Raw genomic sequence first — 21313 nt, 5'->3', positions numbered from 1 at the left:
GTAATAATCCTTTGTAGACCAGCCAAATACAAAGTGAATTGGTACTGGTGCTGAAGGATTATTTGAGAGGGGTTTCCAGTTCTGCTATTTACGTTATAGCCAAGGATTATCTTCCAGAAAACAGTTTTGGTAGACAGTAGCTATTTATAATTTAATTCTGAGTCAATATGTTCCAGAAGAAAACTGAAAACCTTCTGTATATGAAATGTCTACGAGTGCACAGAGTAAATTCAGTGGCTTAGTTGTGACAAAACTTTTCGTTTTCTTTGTTGTAAAGAGTGAAATGAGACCCACCCCATTACTCCGAAGCGGCTCTGTCTAACCGTTTGCTAGGCAATGTGGTATTAGTGTAGAGAAATTCCCAATTAGATGTGTATGGAAGCCTACTATTCGCTCCTGCATTCACAGAACTTGATCGGAACCGAGGAATTCCGAATACGCAAAACCAGTTCTACAAAATGTTGCCCATTGTCCTATTCACAAACCAAAATTTGTGTGCACATCTTTCTTTCCGAACTAGTGAGAGCAGGGCAGGCTGCTGTAGCACTTCTACGTTTTTAGCCAGATATCCGAACAGGCTGGAAGTGAGTCAACGCGTGCGTGTTTCTCATACAGTACCTTTTATTCCATGCCCCTAAAGGCAGAGTAATGACTCACGACAGTCAACCACCTTTCAGACAAATATCAAACGATCTGTTAGTGGGGCAGACGGAGTCCCAAATGAGAATATGTGTGAGTGAATTTCCAGGCAGAAAATTTGCATTACAACCAAAGGAAACCTCGAAAAAATCTTAGTCAGAACTCTTGGGTGCGAACTGTTTTTAATTTCAGGGACAATATGTCTCAGTGAAATAATATGGATAAGTGTAACTGGTTTTGTGTATACCGATTGAAGCCAAGGACTTGTTTGATGTGTGTGCCGGTAGTGTTTCTTTAGGTGAACAAGTGTGTAGAGTAGCTATCGTGTCTATTCTAGAGCATCAAGGAAACAGTTCCGTGAGATGTTAACACCAGAGAGCATTTCCTTGGTGATTGCTGCGGCATTACGTACCACCAGAATGTGGTACAGAAAATTTAAAGCTTGAAAGTAATACCTCACTCTCATTACAACCGTCACATTCGTCGCGAGAGAATAGATATTGTGCTGATATTTAAAACAATTCTAGTATATCATTTATTTTTCAGTTCCAGCTGCACATTTTTTTTAAATATCTTAGTTCCGATCTCTCTGTATCATCTTCGGATCTAATAATCACATCAGCATCCCGTCTTGTCTACATCAGAAATATTATATGAGAAATATTTTAAAGTTGTAATAGCATTAAAATCAAATGTAGAGCTAGATTTCGTAGTACATATGTAATTTTAATTCCACAGGAAATAGCTACAGGAAATAGCTACATGAAATTTAGTCCTTTTCTTGCTTGCCAAATTCAGCACGTCTTACGTTATCTATTGAGCTATAAATCATAATATGACAAATAAATTTTAATGATTCTCTTACATTGATTCATAGTTTGGGAAATGGACGAAACCACGTCCACTACGCTTACCGGTAAAGTTCTTCCACCTCCAGGTTTCAACTGGCTACCTAACGTACAAGAGCCACTGCGTCATTCCGATGTAGATGACCCTGGGCACGAGCAGGTAGTGAAGGTCTGAAAAAAGCAGCCGAGTTCGACCGTTGACACCGCACCTTCACGGCTCCAGAGGTGTTTCAGCCACAGCAATAGAGCGTCTTGTTGGAATAACTGCTTATTTCTTCACGCCATAATGTTTGCTACGCCTGCACAGGCATACCAGCTACGTGTACATGATGATTTACATGCCTTTATAAAGTTACACAAATGAAGAAGCGCCTTACCTTCGCTGACGCGACTAATGTTGTCGTCGGGTAGACTCAGTTCATGCAGTGTGGGCATTATAAGGAGAGGTTTCTCCAGCTGGCCAATCGTCATATCCGCCAGCTTCAGCACTCTCATGTGCAGATCAGGGGAGAGATGTTGTGTTAGAAAACTGACTGGGATGGCGGTCAGTAAATCTGAAGAGCCCAACGACAGATGCGTCAACTCAGCTCCCAGTTCGCCCACAAAGCGCCGCAACAGGAACGGCCAGAAGTCGTCGTTGGTGAACGTCCAATTGTAGGCTGCATGGATGATATCCGTCAAGAAGATGACCTTCTCAATACAGTCTTCTTTTAGTTGTTGCCTGCAACACCAGTAAGCGCAGCTAACTTTCCACAAACAATCATTTTAATGGCTGACGGAAGGGAGCGGGAAGTCTTTAGTACGGAATCTGAAAGGGCAGAAATGCTATCAATAAAAGACTACTTGTGCGACGTCGTTTCCTGTTTATGAATTTACCGGTGAACAAGTCATCCATTACAATTTTATACTACTTCCAGCCGGAAGCCAAAGACATTGGCTTTATGCAGACATAACTGGATGGTTCAGATGGTAATAGCACAGCTAAAGGAAGCAAAATTTTGTAGGAGCATGCTCTCCAGTACAAAGATTAATTCTAGAAACGATTTCTTAAGCTGCGACTAAGCCGTTTCTATGCAATATCTTACTTTCAGCAAGTGTACTGCAGCAAGGTATCCACAAGAACTCCCGTGACGTTTAGATAGTAGGAGGGGTCTTTGCAGAACTTAATGTGTGAGAATGGGTACAGTTATACCGAGATATTGCAATGACAAAGAGCTTATTCGGTAAACCAAGGTCTGGTTTCTAGTTCTGGTCAGGAGGACATTGCTAATCGACCTTGCAGTTGTGTGTATGTTCCATATTTTGTGTTATTTATCTACTTAATGAACCAATACTAGATAACTTTAGGCCTACAATAATAAACGTTTCTTTCTCTTACCTTAGGAAGCGGCTGTAGTTTTTCAATGACTTCCTCTAACAGGTTGGTTCAAATGGCTCTGAGCACTATGGGACTCAACTTCTGAGGTCATTAGTCCCCTAGAATTTAGAACTAGTTAAACCGAATTAACCTAAGGACAGCACGCACATCCATGCCCGAGGCAGGATTCGAACCTGCGACCGTAGCGGTCTCGCGGTTCCAGACTGCAGCGCCTAGAACCGCACGGCCACTTCGGCCGGCCTCTAACAGGTAACTGATAGGTGTTGTTGTTGTGGTCCTTAGATGCAAGACTGCAGTACTGCTTTTCTCTGCGCTAGTTTATACTGTGCAAGTCTCTTTACCTCTGAATAATTACTGCAGCCTTCATTCGTTTGAACCTGCTTACTGTGAACAACCCTTGGTCTCCCCCAACAACTTTTGCCTCTTGTACTTCTCTCCACTCCCAAATTCACGATCTCGAGATCGCTTTTTTTAATCAGGTTGTGCCAATAGAGTCAGTATCTTTTTTGCTGCACGACATATTCATGTAATTTAAGTATTCTTGGGTCAATTTCAAAAGCTTCTGTTCTCTTATTGCCGTAACTGTTTGCCATCAACATTTCACTTCCTTAGGGCACACCTTGATAAAAATACAGCTTACAATGTGTGGTAGATGAAACATTGAATACCAATCAGTAAAGCCAAATGAACATACGTTCATATTTTCCCCCACCAGGTCGGATTAAAGCAAGACATCAAAGCAGTTCAGAGGTGTGATGCTCGATTTGTTCCTGGTAGTTTCGATCAGCAATATGGAAAGTCTTCGTGAATTCAAGTTTGAGTCCCCGACGTCCTTTTCGCAATGCACTCTTGAAGAAATTTAGAGCCAGCTGAAGAACGATTGTACTGCCACAACATACCTTTCGCGTAAGGACCATGAGGATAGACTAAGAGAAATTAGGTCTTGTGTAGTGGCATATAGAGAGTCGTTTTGTCCCTCGCTCTATTTTGGAGTGGAACAGGAGAGAATATGACTGCTAGTAGCCCGCGGTATTCTCCTCTATGTACTATGCAGTACCTTGCGGAGCATGTATATAGATGTAGGTAAGCAAATACCTGCTGAAATATGGGCCGTTTTACTTTTGAAGACTATACAACTGCATTTAATATTCCATGGCTCAATGAGTCATATGCGAGGTTTGTTTTTTTTTTTTTCCTCCGATCGGTCCCGAAATCGAAACAACAGTGCAACTCAAACATATTTTATTTGCAACGTTTAGCTACACCTTCCAGCTACTTCTCTACGTAGTCACTGGTCTGATTTAGACATTTGGTACCAACTCTCCAATACCATTGTCATTGAAGGTAGCCGCCTGTGACTTCCGCCAATTCTCTACACTGGACACCAGCTTGTTATCTGTGTCAAAATGCTATGACGATGTACCAGTGATTCTTGTGAACGAAGAGGTGAAAAGCACAGGGAGCCAAGTCTGAGCTTTATGGTTCATATCAAACACTTCCAATCCGAAACGCTGCATTTGCAGTATGCACCCGCGAATTGTCAAGAATAGTGAAACACGTGACAGTTATGTTATGTGGGCTGCATGAAATCAGGCGAAATTTCTCAGGTGCGCATCTTTACGTGCTCACTGTGCACTCAGAATTGAGAAGTGCGACATAGTGTGATAGACGGTCGTACTAGAGACACTGGACAACATACCTGTATAAAGCTTCAATAGACTTTCACTGTGGTTATAATTTTGCGAGCGATCCGAGGCTGTAAGAAAAGAAAGCCGTCTTGTAACATAGCATTTCGTTACATCACTGCTTTACTTGGCATCCAAGTCGTAGGTAAAGTAATGAGTTTGATTCAGGTATGCTGAGCCAAGTATAATATAATTACTGATTGATTGGGGCTCTAGAAGTTATAACAATGTTTATTTATTACCATGTTACACCGGCATGTCTCGACAAGTAAAATGAGACAACTGTTATTAGTCTGAAACTTCCTGGCCGATTAAAACTGTGTGCCGGACCGAGACTCGAATTGTGGACCTATGCCTTTCGCGGGAAAGTGCTCTACCATCATTATTAGTCTATTAAATGTTAATATTTGGACATAACGAAATTTATATTTATGTCTCTCTAAATTTCGTGACCGCATTTAGTACTGGTATATGACTGTGCCTGGTGGAATCTTACTTCAAGGACATTTATTTCTCTAAGATTGGAAATTGCCGTAAGAAAGTCATTGTACTCGCAAATCAGTAAGTCTTATATATCGTCTTATTCGTCTGCTGAAACGTTCAAGATACATACAGGATTTTCCAGGTCTTTGATACCTGGAGATGTAGTGTAAGTAGGATGTGTTATTTCAGTCCTTTGATGCATTACATTTGTGGGTAAGGGATTTTTTTTTTTTAATAACGGAGATCTACTCTCGTTTGTTTCTTATCACAAATTGCTGTTTCCATGGAATTCTCTTTCGGCACCAACTGTCACTTTGCAATTTACTTATTTCTTACCCAGCCTGTATTCTCTGTTTGAATTAAACTGTTTCGCACATTCAATATCGCTCCTTTCGCCTCTCCTCTGCCGCTGCCTCCACTCTCCCTTTACCTTCTGCCTATTTGCGCGTCACGAGCGCTTCACTACCCAGTCTGCCGCCCGATCCTGAGTGTCTGTGCACCGAAGAAAATCAAAGATGGTGATTTAAGTAAGAAGAGGAACTACTTTATTTTCTGCGGATCGTACCACAGTAGCTCACCGCAACTTTTCATAGGTGATAGGCGACGGATTGGTGGAGTAGATCCGGTATCATGGCGCCCCCGTCACCGGATCTGAATCCGTTGGATACCCGGTTTTGGAGACATTTCAAGGCATTGGTATATGCCTAAGCCATTGAAAATGTGCAAAAGCTACAGCAGCGCTTGACAGATGAATATGACGCAATTCTTATGTAGTCAGGTGTGTTTGAAAAAGTACGCGATTCACAGCTAAAAAAGCTGAAAGATGTGTAAGGATGCATGGTGACTGCATGCATCGCTGCCTATGGTGTCTATTTCTTCACAACAGGCTGACAGCAATGAGACGACAGGGTGGTACATATCTGAACAGGTACTGACTTCCGGACAATCTATGGGAACTTTTCGTATACTTTTGACCTGTACTACCTCCTGTAGGAATATCTGACACTCGTTTGAAAAAAAAAAAAAAAAAAAAAAAAGAAAGAGAGAGAGAGAGAGAGAGATTTTGCTTTGCGATGTTGTATGTTTACATTTATTAAATTTAACATCGTGATCATTAGGTCAGATGTGGCCACAAATTGTAACTTTAACGATGAACCCTTACATGTTGCATGATTTCACCTGAGCACTGCCGGCAACTGAGCTTATAGAGTATTTTTGCTCCGCTTTCGCTCTGCGTAAACAGAACAGTGGCAAATCTATTAACTCTTCCTTCAATCTTTTCTACCTATTCCGTTAATTGAGCTGAGTAGAGGTCCCAGACTAACGAACAGTACGCGAAAGTTCATCGAGACAACGTTTCGAAAGCAATCCCCTTTTTGAAATAATTACAGTCATAGTGTTGTTCCAAAAAGCAAAGTGCTACCTCAGTACAAATGTTTCACGGAATTTTGATAGGATAGTCACACACGCATTCACTATTGGCTTCCTCATTTCTTCTTTTTGTGTCAGCTTACATAACAATTCTCCACGAATATCGAGAGCTTCGCATGTATATTCTTCTTTTTCTGTCAGCTTACATCATTATTAGCCACAATTTTACACCTAGCTAATAATTCCGAACAATGTTGTAAATTGCAAGGAGTTTTCGTTCACTTTAGCTGCCACGGACCCGTGGTCATTTTGTAATATCGTTAAACATTCTATGCCCATTCCGGTCTTCAAATTTTTATTCTCCAGAATTTTCCGTCGGCAATCTATCCATTTTCTGCTGCATCCCGACAAAATTTGACACTCAGCGGCACTTTGTAACTCTCATATTGTACTTTTCTCGCCGTCTTCTATCCAGATTGTTGCACCACTATATGTACAGGTTCGACTGGTTCTCAGCAGCTTTTGAGACCTACAGGGCATATGTTTTCGGTATGAAACGTATGTTCATTTGGCTTTACTGACATAATTACGTTCCAATATAGTCTCGTAGGTTACTTTTCTGCAGGTAACGCCGTATCAACGACGATTTCTCCGTCCGTCTGCCCCCTCCCCCCCCCCCCCCCCGCAGCTTCCCTCCCACCGCTCTGTTCCTCGAGTTCAGAGAGGAGTTAATAGCCCCAAGCGAAAGGCTGAGAAGACTGGTTTCCCTGACGTTTCTGTGCGAAGGTCTCGACCTTTTTGCCACATAATATATACCTTCCGAGGTCGTGCTCAGTCGTGACGCAAAACGTTTCGCCGTTGGCGTATCCCTCGCCAGTGTACCAGCGTACTTCTTCCAACTCATCTGCCTTCCATGAAACTTGTATCCGTTTCACTTCAATTCACAATCTAAATTCGACCTTTACTCGGAAGTGCATTTACTGGTCTCTTTCCTGTCGTAGCAATTATGTAACACTAGAGAATTCTCTCTGTTTTTTGTTCTTAGGTTGTTTCGTTTTTAACAGTACAAATGAAGTTCTTTTGTTCTCAATCCACAGAATAGTCAGCTCGCCATACGTTGTTACTTTAGCTCGTATGTCGTCTGTTTGAAGTAGTGAAACTGTGAACTTCCTCGTGCATATTTTCTGTCTTCAGTACGACCGACCAACGTTTGTGCAGGGGATCAGATGCGCTTCCACTTCTTAACAGCCCTTCAAAACGACATTTTTCTCCTGTGATATTAAAGACTTCTTCAGTGGTCATTCTGCACATCCATAAGATCCTTTGGACTCTTGTTCATCACCCTACCTCAGACTATGTAGCCGTTTTTGGTGTAACTCCCCTACCGTCGATTTCACTGTACCATAGACTGCAAAATTTTAAACCAAAAATTTACGTAGTGTTTCCTGGTGTTTAAAATCATTGGTTAAAGTGTTGAATCCTGCTTCATCTTCCGTACTTCTACGTTTAATCTCCTGGTAGAATCTGCCTTCCTCAGTTATTCAGCTACGTAAGTACTTAAAAAAAGTTGCTTTTTTCAGATACTCTGCAACCAAATTTATTTTTGCTACTATTGACTCCAAGATTCCAGTTTTCTTCCTACCTCAGTCTTGACGGAGGCTGTTAAAATCAGCTGTGAATAAACTTCAATTAATAAAGTAAACAGCCATCAGCTGATTGGTTGTTTCCTTTATTAATCGATTCATCTTAATTATTACATGTTATATGTTTGCGAAAAGAAGTAACTCATTACTTCCTTAACCTCTTGAGAAATATGATCAGATTTTGGATGATAGTGCTAGAATGTATTGAGATACAAACTTTTTATGTTTCCCCCCCGTGTACAATAATTCCATCAACATAGGTGTGTTTACGTTTGGAGTTTTCATCAATAGAGTATTTGTTAAAGGAAAAAGTGTGTACTCTCACAGTCCTGTAAAACTGCTGTTTTCATGTCTCTGCAACACAACTCCATACGCTCTTATATCAGTCTACATTGTCCCAAAATTTTTAGATCAATAAATTCTACAAATAATTATTTCTCAATGCTAAGCATTTTATCACATGGTATTAATAAGCTAATTATAGATTTTCTAGTCACTCTGTATTTACTACATCCCCAGTAATATTATTAGTCAGTAGAGTTTTGATTAATCTTGTTGATTAAAACCTTCGTCAGAACGCCCGAATCGGCAAGGTTAGTGTACGATAGTTTCCATACCAGTCCGATGAGGCCATGTTGGGTGTCGTACGAGGACAGTTTTTTTTTTTTAATCTTATAACTCTTTTGTCATGGATATCGCGTATGAGTTCATAAGGAGCAGCTTATTGTTTCATCACTTAATGGTTGGAGCATTTCTCCCGGTAGTGGATGTCAACTGGTTTTTTGTGAGTTTGGTTTTTTAATTACTTTATCAGTTTCTGCACTAAGCGTTTTCGGTCCAAGTTCATGATGTGATGCAGATCTTGCGTCATGCATTAAGCCATCCTTTATTCCAAGCCCCGCATATAATGTCTGATGGTATCTGTTCCGCCTAGTGAGGCTGCCCATTGTTAAGGGATAGGAGCTACATTCTGGGAGACGGCTGTTTGTATCCCTGTCTGTCTATCCTCATTAGGTCTGCTTGAATCACTTCACGGGAATGGCGGTGGTGGTTCCATTGAAACTGAGACGGCGGATTACCTTCACCAGTCTTCCGCAATCCGAGCTCCAGCTGCCTCAATAATGAGTTTGTTGTCTACAGGACAATAAATTCTGATCTTCCTTTTACTATTCTTTCTATTGTTGTGCCTTTCGTTCTTAGAACGGTGTATTGTGCAGTTGATAGATTCTCTGTGCCTTTCTCCTCATCACATTTCACACTTTAAACCTACTTTCTTCTAATATTCTGCTGTATCTTAAGATAAAGTCTCTTCACATATTTGTCACAAATTCAAGTTTCTCTTATGTTTTCAAATCAACAAATCATGTTAATATTTGCACAATGGATCTACATCTACATCTACATCTATACTCCGCGAGCCACCTTACGGTGTGTGGCGGAGGGTACTTATTGTACCACTATCTGATCCCCCCTTCCCTGTTCCATTCACGAATTGTGCGCGGGAAGAACGACTGCTTGTAAGTCTCCGTATTTGCTCTAATTTCTCGGATCTTTTCGTTGTGATCATTACGCGAGATATATGTGGGCGGTAGTAATATGTTGCCCATCTCTTCCCGGAATGTGCTCTCTCGTAATTTCGATAATAAACCTCTCCGTATTGCGTAACGCCTTTCTTGAAGTGTCCGCCACTGGAGCTTGTTCAGCATCTCCGTAACGCTCTCGCGCTGACTAAATGTCCCCATGACGAATCGCGCTGCTTTTCGCTGTATCATGTCTATCTCTTCTATTAATCCAACCTGGTAAGGGTCCCATACTGATGAGCAATACTCAAGAATCGGACGAACAAGCGTTTTGTAAGCTACTTCTTTCGTCGATGAGTCACATTTTCTTAGAATTCTTCCTATGAATCTCAACCTGGCGCCTGCTTTTCCCACTATTTGTTTTATGTGATCATTCCACTTCAGATCGCTCCGGATAGTAACTCCTAAGTATTTTACGGTCGTTACCGCTTCCAATGATTTGCCACCTATGGCATAATCGTACTGGAATGGATTTCTGCCCCTATGTATGCGCATTATATTACATTTATCTACGTTTAGGGAAAGCTGCCAGCTGTCGCACCATTCATTAATCCTCTGCAGGTCTTCCTGGAGTACGTACGAGTCTTCTGATGTTGCTACTTTCTTGTGGACAACCGTGTCATCTGCAAATAGCCTCACGGAGCTACCGATGTTGTCAACTAAGTCATTTATGTATATTGTAAACAATAAAGGTCCTATCACGCTTCCTTGCGGTACTCCCGAAATTACCTCTACATCTGCAGATTTTGAACCGTTAAGAATGACATGTTGTGTTCTTTCTTCTAGGAAATCCTGAATCCAATCACAAACCTGGTCCGATATTCCGTAAGCTCGTATTTTTTTCACTAAACGTAAGTGCGGAACCGTATCAAATGCCTTCCTGAAGTCCAGGAATACGGCATCAATCTGCTCGCCAGTGTCTACGGCACTGTGAATTTCTTGGACAAATAGGGCGAGCTGAGTTTCACATGATCTCTGTTTGCGGAATCCATGTTGGTTATGATGAAGGAGATTTGTATTATCTAAGAACGTCATAATACGAGAACATAAAACATGTTCCATTATTCTACAACAGATTGACGTAAGCGAAATAGGCCTATAATTATTCGCATCTGATTTATGACCCTTCTTGAAAATGGGAACGACCTGCGCTTTCTTCCAGTCGCTAGGTACTTTACGTTCTTCCAGAGATCTACGATAAATTGCTGATAGAAAGGGGGCAAGTTCTTTAGCATAATCACTGTAGAATCTTACGGGTATCTCGTCTGGTCCGGATGCTTTTCCGCTACTAAGTGATAGCAGTTGTTTTTCAATTCCGATATCGTTTATTTCAATATTTTCCATTTTGGCGTCCGTGCGACAGCTGAAGTCAGGGACCGTGTTACGATTTTCCGCAGTGAAACAGTTTCGGAACACTGAATTCAGTATTTCTGCCTTTCTTCGGTCGTCCTCTGTTTCGGTGCCATCGTGGTCAACGAGTGACTGAATAGGGGATTTAGATCCGCTTACCGATTTTACATATGACCAAAACTTTTTAGGGTTCTTGTTTAGACTGTTTGCCAATGTTTTATGTTCGAATTTGTTGAATGCTTCTCTCATTGCTCTCTTTACGCTCTTTTTCGCTTCGTTCAGCTTTTCCTTATCAGCTATGATTCGACTACTCTTAAACCTATGATGAAGCTTTCTTTGTTTCCGTAGTACCTTTCGTACATGATTGTTATACCACGGTGGATCTTTCCCCTCGCTTTGGACCTTAGTCGGTACGAACTTATCTAAGGCGTACTGGACGATGTTTCTGAATTTTTTCCATTTTTGTTCCACATCCTCTTCCTCAGAAATGAACGTTTGATGGTGGTCACTCAGATATTCTGCGATTTGTGCCCTATCACTCTTGTTAAGCAAATATATTTTCCTTCCTTTCTTGGCATTTCTTATTACACTTGTAGTCATTGATGCAACCACTGACTTATGATCACTGATACCCTCTTCTACATTCACGGAGTCGAAAAGTTCCGGTCTATTTGTTGCTATGAGGTCTAAAACGTTAGCTTCACGAGTTGGTTCTCTAACTATCTGCTCGAAGTAATTCTCGGACAAGGCAGTCAGGATAATGTCACAAGAGTCTCTGTCCCTGGCTCCAGTTCTGATTGTGTGACTATCCCATTCTATACCTGGTAGATTGAAGTCTCCCCGTATTACAATAGTATGATCATGAAACTTCTTCACGACGTTCTGCAGGTTCTCTCTGAGGCGCTCAACTACTACGGTTGCTGATGCAGGTGGTCTATAGAAGCATCCGACTATCATATCTGACCCACCTTTGATACTTAACTTAACCCAGATTATTTCACATTCGCATTCGCTAATAACTTCACTGGATATTATTGAATTCTTTACTGCTATAAATACTCCTCCACCATTGGCGTTTATCCTATCCTTGCGGTATATATTCCATTCTGTGTCTAGGATTTCGTTACTGTTCACTTCCGGTTTTAACCAACTTTCCGTTCCTAATACTATATGCGCACTATTTCCTTCAATAAGCGATACTAATTCAGGAACCTTGCCCTGGATACTCCTGCAGTTTACCAATATTACGTTAACTTTTCCTGTTTTTGGTCTCTGAGGACGGACGTTCTTTATCAACGATGCTGATGTTCTCTCTGGTAAGCCGTCAGGTATTTTATCGTTTCGCCCAAGGGGGGGTCCCTCTAACCTAAAAAACCCCCGTGTGCACGCCACACGTACTCTGCTACCCTAGTAGCTGCTTCCGGTGTGTAGTGCACGCCTGACCTGTCTAGGGGGGCCCTACAGTTCTCCACCCAATAACGGAGGTCGATGAATTTGCAACCATTATAGTCGCAGAGTCGTCTGAGCCTCTGGTTTAGACCCTCCACACGGCTCCAAACCAGAGGACCGCGATCGACTCTGGGCACTATGCTGCAGATATTAAGCTCAGCTTGCACTCCGCGTGCGATGCTGGTTGTCTTCACCAAATCAGCCAGCCGCCGGAAGGAACCAAGGATGGCCTCAGAACCCAAGCGGCAGGCGTCATTCGTTCCGACATGTGCTACTATCTGCAGCCGGTCACACCCAGTGCGTTCAATAGCTGCCGGAAGGGCCTCCTCCACATTACGGACGAGACCCCCCGGCAAGCACACCGAGTGCACACTGGCGTTCTTCCCCGACCTACCCGCTATTTTCCTGAGGGGCTCCATAACCCGCCTAACGTTGGAGCTCCATATAACTAATAGGCCCGCCCTCTGTGACTGTCGGGACCTTGCCGGAGAATCGGCCACTGGCCCAACAGGCGAGGCATCCTGTGGTGGCTCGGAAACGATGTCATCACCACTAGGAAGCACCCCGTACCTGTTGGAAAGGGGTAAGGCAGCTGCCACGCGGCCAGATCCCACCTTCGCCTTTCGGCCAGGCACACGCGAGCCCACCACTGTCCGCCATTCACCCTGGAGTGATGGCTGACCGGTAAGATGCTCACTGCCGGAAGACGCAGCGACATCTGAGGTTCCATGTGATTCCAAGGCCACCGAAGTAGGCATAGGTCTCACCACAGTTGCCCCAACGCCACTACGAGCCGACGCCTGCGCCTCGAGCTCGATGAGCCTAACAGACAAAGCCTTCACCTGCCCCCGAAGAGTGGCCAATTCTCCTTGCGTCCGCTCACAACAACCACAGTCCCTACACATGACTGTGTTTACCCTACTCTATACGGTGACAAATTCCCAAGATAATCTTCTGATGAGCTACTCTGATAATCAAGAAACACTCACTGAAATACGAGACGCGAAAACTACGCTAGGTTTTCCCAGAAAAACTATTTAAAAGCTAAGCGCAGCAAATAAGTACAAAATAAATTTCTCTCCTAACGATCAAGAACTGTTAGTTTCTATGCAGAGCAGATAAACACAAATAGAATCCCTTCCTTAGTGGAAGGTCGTAAACAAAATGCAAAATAAACGCTTTATACAAAAAGTACTCGCTGCTGCTGGTGCTCTCGCTCTGGCTGTCAGCGGAGCTATTAATTTGCGATTTGCACCATTATTTTATTCTTAACACATGTATGGTATCTTCACTAGGATCTTATGTTGCCTTGTGGAAATTTAGTTCATTCTCTCAAGAGATGTTGGTAAGTATAATCACTGTATCCTGAAAACTCTTCTGCTGGACCATGTTTGCATAAAAACAATATATGATTGTGGATCCACTTTGAAGCAAAAGACTTGTTTTATTTTCTTCCCCAAACTAGTTTCAGCGACAATATTACCATGGACAGTAGGGTTTTATTTCTTCTAGAACATGTAACATTGTCATCGTTGCAGGCATCACAAAACGTTATTACAGGTGAAATGTTTGGTTCCGGATACTATATTGTCTGAATTGTCTCATAGTACATACTTTTAACTTGCAGCATGGTTTCTACATTTGTTGCCATGTTTTAGGCATATTCTGAGTGTTTTGGTACCGATTTTTCGGCATACAGCATGTCATCTGCAACTGTATGAGAGGTTGTTATTAACCGATATGAATATGTGAACTTACATAAGTCCGTGTTATACGTTGGGAATTGCGGTAGTTTTGTGGACGCAGTTTTGGTGGCCACTGGGCTGTTACGTAATATGTCCTCTACCCACGTTCGTTGGTCGACTTGTAGCAGCTTTAGTCATAGAAAAACATAACTTTTACACCTTCGCCGTAATTCAAAGTTCTACGCTATCTTGTTGTTCGGGTGTGTTGCGAGGTGTAACGCCTATCGCGAGGTTTTGAAAATTGTAGCGGGAGTTCTGACGACCTCTGTTCCGTATATATGTCTCATTGTGTGATGGAGATGTGATTTGGTGTGTATGTATGTGTGTGTGTGTGTGTGCACGCGTGCGTGTATGCGCATGTGTCCTGTGTTGAATCTCTTATAGCCGTAAATAGTGTGTTCTTCTAAAGTGTCGTGTTTCCTGTTACTACGTTTTTGCCTCCAATACAGCCTTTTGTAAGTAAAAAATTTTTCTATTCTTTGTTTTCGGTGTAAATTATTGCTCTGTTTCGGAATGAGCAGATGGATTTCGATGTTAGTAGGGTGGTAGCTTTTACATATTGTCCTGCGAAAGTGGTATTTTGTGCTGTCGCTCTTCAGAGCTCTCATGCGCTCTCTTTCTTGTGCTCCGTGTACCTAGTTTGGAAGTTTGTGGTTGTTTGTATGACGTTTTGTGATTAACAGGATCTGCATGTAAGTTGGTAAAGTTCTACATTGCTGAATTTGCCTGAGGTTCTAATGTCTGATTTTAGCCTTTGTTGAAATATGTTGTTTGTTTCGAACGATAGTAGGATCCCCCGCTTCTTCAACGTGTTTGCAGTTGAATGTGCTATTTTATTATTGTATGGTAGTGTTTACCATTTGTTTCTTTTTCTGATGTGATGTGCTGTGTTGTCTCTGTATTCTGCCTCTGTATTTTCAGCCACATTGGTTGTGTTCTTGAGTGGACGGTCACTGTCATTATTTTCCATTTCTACGTTCTTGCTGAATTTGGTTATTGTATCAGTTTTGTATTAATTTCAACAGCAATTGGTCTGATTACTTAATTCGTGTGTGTGTGTGTGTGTGTGTGTGTGTGTGTGTGTGTGTGTGTGTGTGTGTGTGTGTGTGTGTGTAGTTTTCAGGTTTAAGAGGTGTTCGGTTTATCCTGTGGAGCACATGTCTGAAACTGGTATACTTATGAGATGTTAGGTGGCTGGATGAGCTATGGATAACATTGCTTGTGGCTGTAGGTTTTCTGTAGATGGAAAACTGAGTTAAACAGGAAAACTGGGACATATTCATATTAGAAGTAGAAAATGGTACTCAGGGACGACAGTAATTGGCATATAACATGATGAAGTACTTGAATAAATAGACAAAAATAATATGACCATTGAAATGTTAAGTAACTTAGAGTAGTTAGACTACTATAAGAAGCTTTGAACAAATCAGTATGGTGCAAATAGAAACTTAGGAGAACAGGTTGTAACACCTGAAGAGAACAAGGAAGTAAGTGTATAGAATAGCAATGACTAGAGTTGCGCTCCACCAAAACTATGATTCGGTAGTTTCGGAACAGTACATAAATGACAGAGTAAATGGTATGATTACGGGAGTATTAGTAGCATTGGTAGAAAAGAAACATTAACGAATGTGTCAGAGAGAAACTGGGAGCCAACGACTTCTCTTTGTTTACCGTCTGTGTATTTTACAAGTAATTAGAACCACACTTTGTTTAGGGTTAGTCCAGTGAGTATCTTATGTCCTTACAAAATAAAAATTGCGTTTCATAAGTAATAAAAGTAACTGCATGCATAACGTCTGCGCTTTTATGTAACCAAAGCAAATACATTTGATGGAAGTTCAGCTCACATACACAAACACAAGAAAATCTCTATAATTATTGTTGATATTTAGTACTCAAAAGAACGTTCTGTATCATTATGAAAAGCAAGAGTTTTCTAGTATTATTGATAAGTGTGAAAGCTGTTTAGCAATAAGAGATACATATTTTAATTGCACTTTGCCAAGTACTGATGTGATGTTTGATATGTTTTGGTTTGCGTTTTTTTTTATTTTACTTTTTCTGAGGAAATTGCGTTTCCTAGTTCAATATGATCAATCTATATTTCTTTGTTTTTATCACGTTACTCTGTTACGCGTTCCAAATCAACTATTTTTTAATAAAACATCAATCAAATATTTAAAATTTCAGTTTTGCTATAAATATTGTTCATTTTTAAGTGACAGACCAGTGGATAACTATGTAGAAAACAAATGTTCCCCGAGTTATGCCGCCATTTATATACTTTCACTCAGTTTGTAGATGGTTCACTCCTTCCGGTTCCTAGAGGATTATAGTAAGATACTGATCGCATACGCAAGTAAAGCCATCGAAATGAAGTAACGCTCGATAGATGTGCAACACACCTAACGCACAGGTAACGGATTAAGATCTTAGCTGACCAAACATGTTGGGAAAACTAACTTAGAGTACGCTTACTTATAATAGTCTACAGTAGCTTATGGTAGTCTTACAACACTAGAAATGACAGAATTAGAGAATGCGTTAAGAAAATTGAAAAACCAGGACATAACAACACGAACACCCAATTGATTGAGTTGAAATTTGCTTTTATTAAATCTTGGTTCATTCCTTTCATCATCATATGCTGGATAACGAAAGAAATTCTAAACATCTGGAAATTAATCATAGTAAAACTTACATTTAAGAAGGGAGATAGAAAATTATGAGAATTATATGGGAATTCCTTTACACAAAACTGTAAATAGAATATTTTCGTAGATAACAACATAAAGAGGCGCAGTACTTTAATAAAAATGTTGTTGAAGGAGAAAATTGGTTTCAGAAAGAGTAAGTCTCGCTCAGGTGACACATTTGTCATTAGATAAGTAACTAGAAAGTGTGTAATAAAACCCCTCTGATGTCTGTTTATTGTTTGTTTATTGTTCTTAACAATGGAGACAGAAAAATACTGCGAGGAATATGTCTGGAGATAGATATCACACCACTACGAATAATACAACACTCTAAAGCAGCTATTTGTGCAGAAGAGAATGTTAGAGGAACAACAAATTTAGGATTATGACAAGGATGCAGTTTGTGTCCCATACTTTGTAGTATCTATGTTCATGATATTTTGAGACAATGACTAAAAGAAATGGAGTTTTATTTCTATAATCTTTAATAATGAACTCATGCAATTATAATATTCTTTTCTGGTAACCAGTTTATAATAGCTGACAGTCAGGACACCTAACAAAAAGCCAATTGTAAATTAAATGTCACTGTCAAAGCTATAACTTAACAATTGTGGCCGTAAAAACAAAATTTTTAAAGGTCAAGAACCGGTCCCGAGCAAAATGATAAATAATGAATTCAGAGTCTTTGGTAATACCATCTCCATCACAAATGAGAAGGACATACCGGAAAAATTTGGAAAATATTGTTATATTAATAAGGTCACATTCAAATTCTGAATAAAAAGGTGGAGAAAGGAACTCTAATGAAGTTCTATAAAACAATGGCAATACCGTCTCTACTTTTTGATAGTGAGACTTGGTCAATAATAGCTCAAAACGCGTAAGTACAGCTAAGTACAATCTGATACGACAAGGAATACAACAATCAGACAAGAACTAGGACTAAAAGCGTAAACGAACAGATCAAACTATGTATAAATAAAAGTAATGACTTTTGTGTTTTCATAACAACAGTTAATGAAAACAGAATACCAAAGTAATAATGAATTATTGATCAACAGAGAAAAGATCAATAGGTAGACCAAGAAAGACAAAGAAAAATCTAACAGAAACTAACCACAGAAACAGAGGCACTGAGTAAGAGCACGTAACAGGCAAATGCCTAACACTGGTAAAAAAATGGAAGAAAACTGTTACCCATTTCATGGAAAGAAATTAAACAGCATCTGATGTGGTGCAAGAGGCAACAGTGAATCCAGAGACTTTAACCACTGAAGACAAATGCATATTTAAGTTCCCCGTTAATACAAAAGTGGTATGTGAAAGATCAGTCTATTTAATATAACCGAAGAGACGTTTTTATGTAAGGTAAACTTCTGTTACCGTGTACCATCGTAAGAATTCTCAATGAAGTATATCCTCGGTGAGCCAACGCTTATAAGCAGGCGGAAGACTTAATTCTCTGCAAGACAATGTGAACGACGCGGTTGCGAGCAGAGTGTTGTAAAAATCGTACTTTACAACAAAATATCACAACTAAAGCATAGTTTCCCAAAGAAATAGAATTAAAAAATACCGCTTAATGTTTCTACAGAAGTGATTATGATAACACACTATTTGACACTGTACCTGAATACACCACGGCAGTGGGAATGAACGTAGATCTTCGCAACGGGAAACTGCTTTGTGAAGTTGATACGTCCATAACTATCGTCCGAGAATAAGGAGATGAAGCTGAGGAAACCAGCTGCCAGCACCCCAACCGTGTGGCCTTCTGGTATGTCCTTGGACCTGCAAAAAATAGGAATAGCTTCTGGAAAGGACTGAAGCTTGCTGAATTACATATACAGTTACAGACTAACTGCCGTTAGTAAACTACGTCATATTTCCCTGTGGAGACAGAATTTGAATATATTTGTCAACCTAAAGAATTAGACTAATGGGCAACCAAACACAAACTATTTGTCAAGTTCTATGCATTTTCTTGTGACAGAGAGATAAATGATCCCATTTGATCAACACCGTATGAATCATCTGCGTATGTTCCAAAGTTGCACAGTGATCCGCCGATTTGCACACGATATCTGTGCTGTAATATGTCAGTAAGTGCCTGTTATACACACATACTGTTAAAAATACGAGGCCTGAATCATCTGTAATACTGCGAAATTCCTCCTAAACCCCTTATACTACAGTCAAAATGGAATTATCACAGAGTCACAAAAGCGGTAGCTCAGTAAAATAAAGTAACTACTAATACGTCGTTTACCATAGCTCTAAGTGATTTGACGCTGAGCTACTTCGCCCTGTGATAATTTAGTTGTAAGTTATGACACATGCCCTTCAGTACATACTAATCTTGCATAAATGACGACACAAAATGATTTATATTTGTGTACAGTAGTAAATTATGTTAAGAGCAACCATTTATAATATCAAAGTAAAAAAAAAAATAGAAAACAAGAATGAATTAAAAAAACATAAAATATATTAAATCAAGTTCCAAGTGAATAATTTCCAGGTTATGTTGCTACATATTTGACAGTTTCGGAATAACTCGAAGTTTGCCTACTAACAGCAACTACACTTACTTCTAAACCTATTAATGCTATACTATTCTACATAGCCCCCACTGGTATGTGTGTGCCTCAGCAATCCTCGAGTCTAAGCATACCTCTGGGAGTGGCCTTAGCACTCGTTCTTTCTTTCTCTCTTTCCTTCGTTTTTTTTATTTCTCCTATATACATAACTATACATATATTTTTTAAAGTTTCTGTTAATTGAATTTATATGTGCCTATCATTATCTATAATGGAAGAAACACTTTTTGTGATCTGTTGACGTTATTTTGATAATCAGAGCTTCTACTTTATCTTATAGACCGACAGTTAAGCAGTTGCCCTTTAGATATTCTATGTGCAATCGTAATAACTGAAGTTCATAAGTTTTGGTCAGTTTCAGTTGTTTGCATATCGCAGTCACAGTGTCTGCCGTCGCTCTCTATCTCGAAAACGGGGGCATCTGAGAACGACATGAACGGCGGGGCCTTCCTCTTCATATTCACAGACTGGTGTGTTACTACATCCCACCCGCTGCAAATGTTTGAGATATGGACCGTGACCTGCTAGTAGTTTGCGCCATAGCTCGAGTAGGGCCGATCTCACGCAGTCTGAGCCTGTCACTGGTGCTTGGTAATACATTGTAAACCCGCTCTTCAGTGCTTTTAGTATCCCAGTCAAACTGCCATTCATCTAACTTCCAGGCTCATACTTGACTTATATAAGTAATATTATTTCCTGTGATATCGTACATACGATCATATTGTCAACGCCCCAACCAATACAGCGCTGCCCTGTAACGTATCACAATATCCATCGGACATGCCCCGATAATAACTAGTAATCCCTCAACTGGGCAGTGTAAAACGCACAAGTGATCCTCAGAAGTACGCTCCGCAGAATTTGTTGCAGTATTGCTTTGTAGCTGCCTAGTCGAAGGCAGAGGTTCAGGGCACTCTCTCTTCCTTGGGATGGGAAACTGCCCCTAAATCAGCAATGACCGACGGCATGAGGTATACAGAAATCAATGGAAACCACTGCACTGAAGACACATAACGTATATCCACAGGACATGTGGCCTGTAATTGAAAAAGTGTCATGATGATCACTCCATTGGAAAAAGATTTCCGAATAGATCCCCATTCGGATCTCCCGGAGGGGACTGCCAAGGGGGAGGTCACCATGAGAAAAAGACTGAATAATCAACGAAAGGATAACGTTCTACGAGTCGGGGCGTGGAATGTCAGAAGCTTGAACGTGGTAGGGAAGCTAGAAAATCTGAAAAGGGAAATGCAAAGGCTCAGTCTAGATATAATAGGATCAGTGAAGTGAAATGGAGAGAAAACAAGGATTTATGGTCAGACGAATATAGGAAAATATCAGTAGCAGCATAAAACGGGATAACAGGAGTAGGATTTGTTATGAATAGGGAGAGAGGGCAGAGAATGTCTTACTGTGAACAGTTCAGTGAAAGGGTTGTTCTTACCAGGATCGATAGCAAACCAACATCGACAACGGTAGTTCAGGTATACACGCCGAAGATGTAGAGATAGGGAAATTATATGAGGATATTAAAATAGTAATACAGTACGCAAAGGGAGATGAAACTCTAATACTCATGGAGGACTGTAATGTAGTTGTAGAAGAAGGAGGACAAGAAACGATTACAGGAGAATACTGGCTTGGGGCAAGTAATGAGAGAGGAGAAAGACGAACTGAGATCTGTAATAAATTTCAGCTACTAAAAACTAATAATCTTCACAAAAATCACAAGAGAAGGACGTATACTTGGGAAAGACTGGGTGATACGGAAAGATTTCAGTTAGGTTACATCATTGTCAGAAAGAGGTTCCAACATTAGATAATGAATTGTAAGGCT

General features: G+C 40.6%; 1 protein-coding gene across 1 annotated transcript in view; it reads right to left on the bottom strand.

The window, feature by feature from the left end:
• Positions 1 to 21313, bottom strand: part of LOC126194578 (toll-like receptor 2) — a 121895-nt gene that overhangs the window by 84126 nt on the left and 16456 nt on the right. The window contains exons 3-4 of the mRNA XM_049932786.1: positions 18506 to 18667; positions 1865 to 2208 (exon numbers count right to left, since the gene is read on the bottom strand). Coding sequence (XP_049788743.1) covers positions 1865 to 2208; positions 18506 to 18667 — 506 coding nt within the window. The remainder of the gene's footprint in view (positions 1 to 1864; positions 2209 to 18505; positions 18668 to 21313) is intronic.

Source organism: Schistocerca nitens, chromosome 1, assembly GCF_023898315.1.
Source record: "Schistocerca nitens isolate TAMUIC-IGC-003100 chromosome 1, iqSchNite1.1, whole genome shotgun sequence".
Classification (NCBI taxonomy): Eukaryota; Metazoa; Arthropoda; class Insecta; order Orthoptera; family Acrididae; genus Schistocerca; species Schistocerca nitens.
Note: the sequence above shows the minus strand (reverse complement) of the source record. Positions and strands in the feature narration are given on the sequence as shown.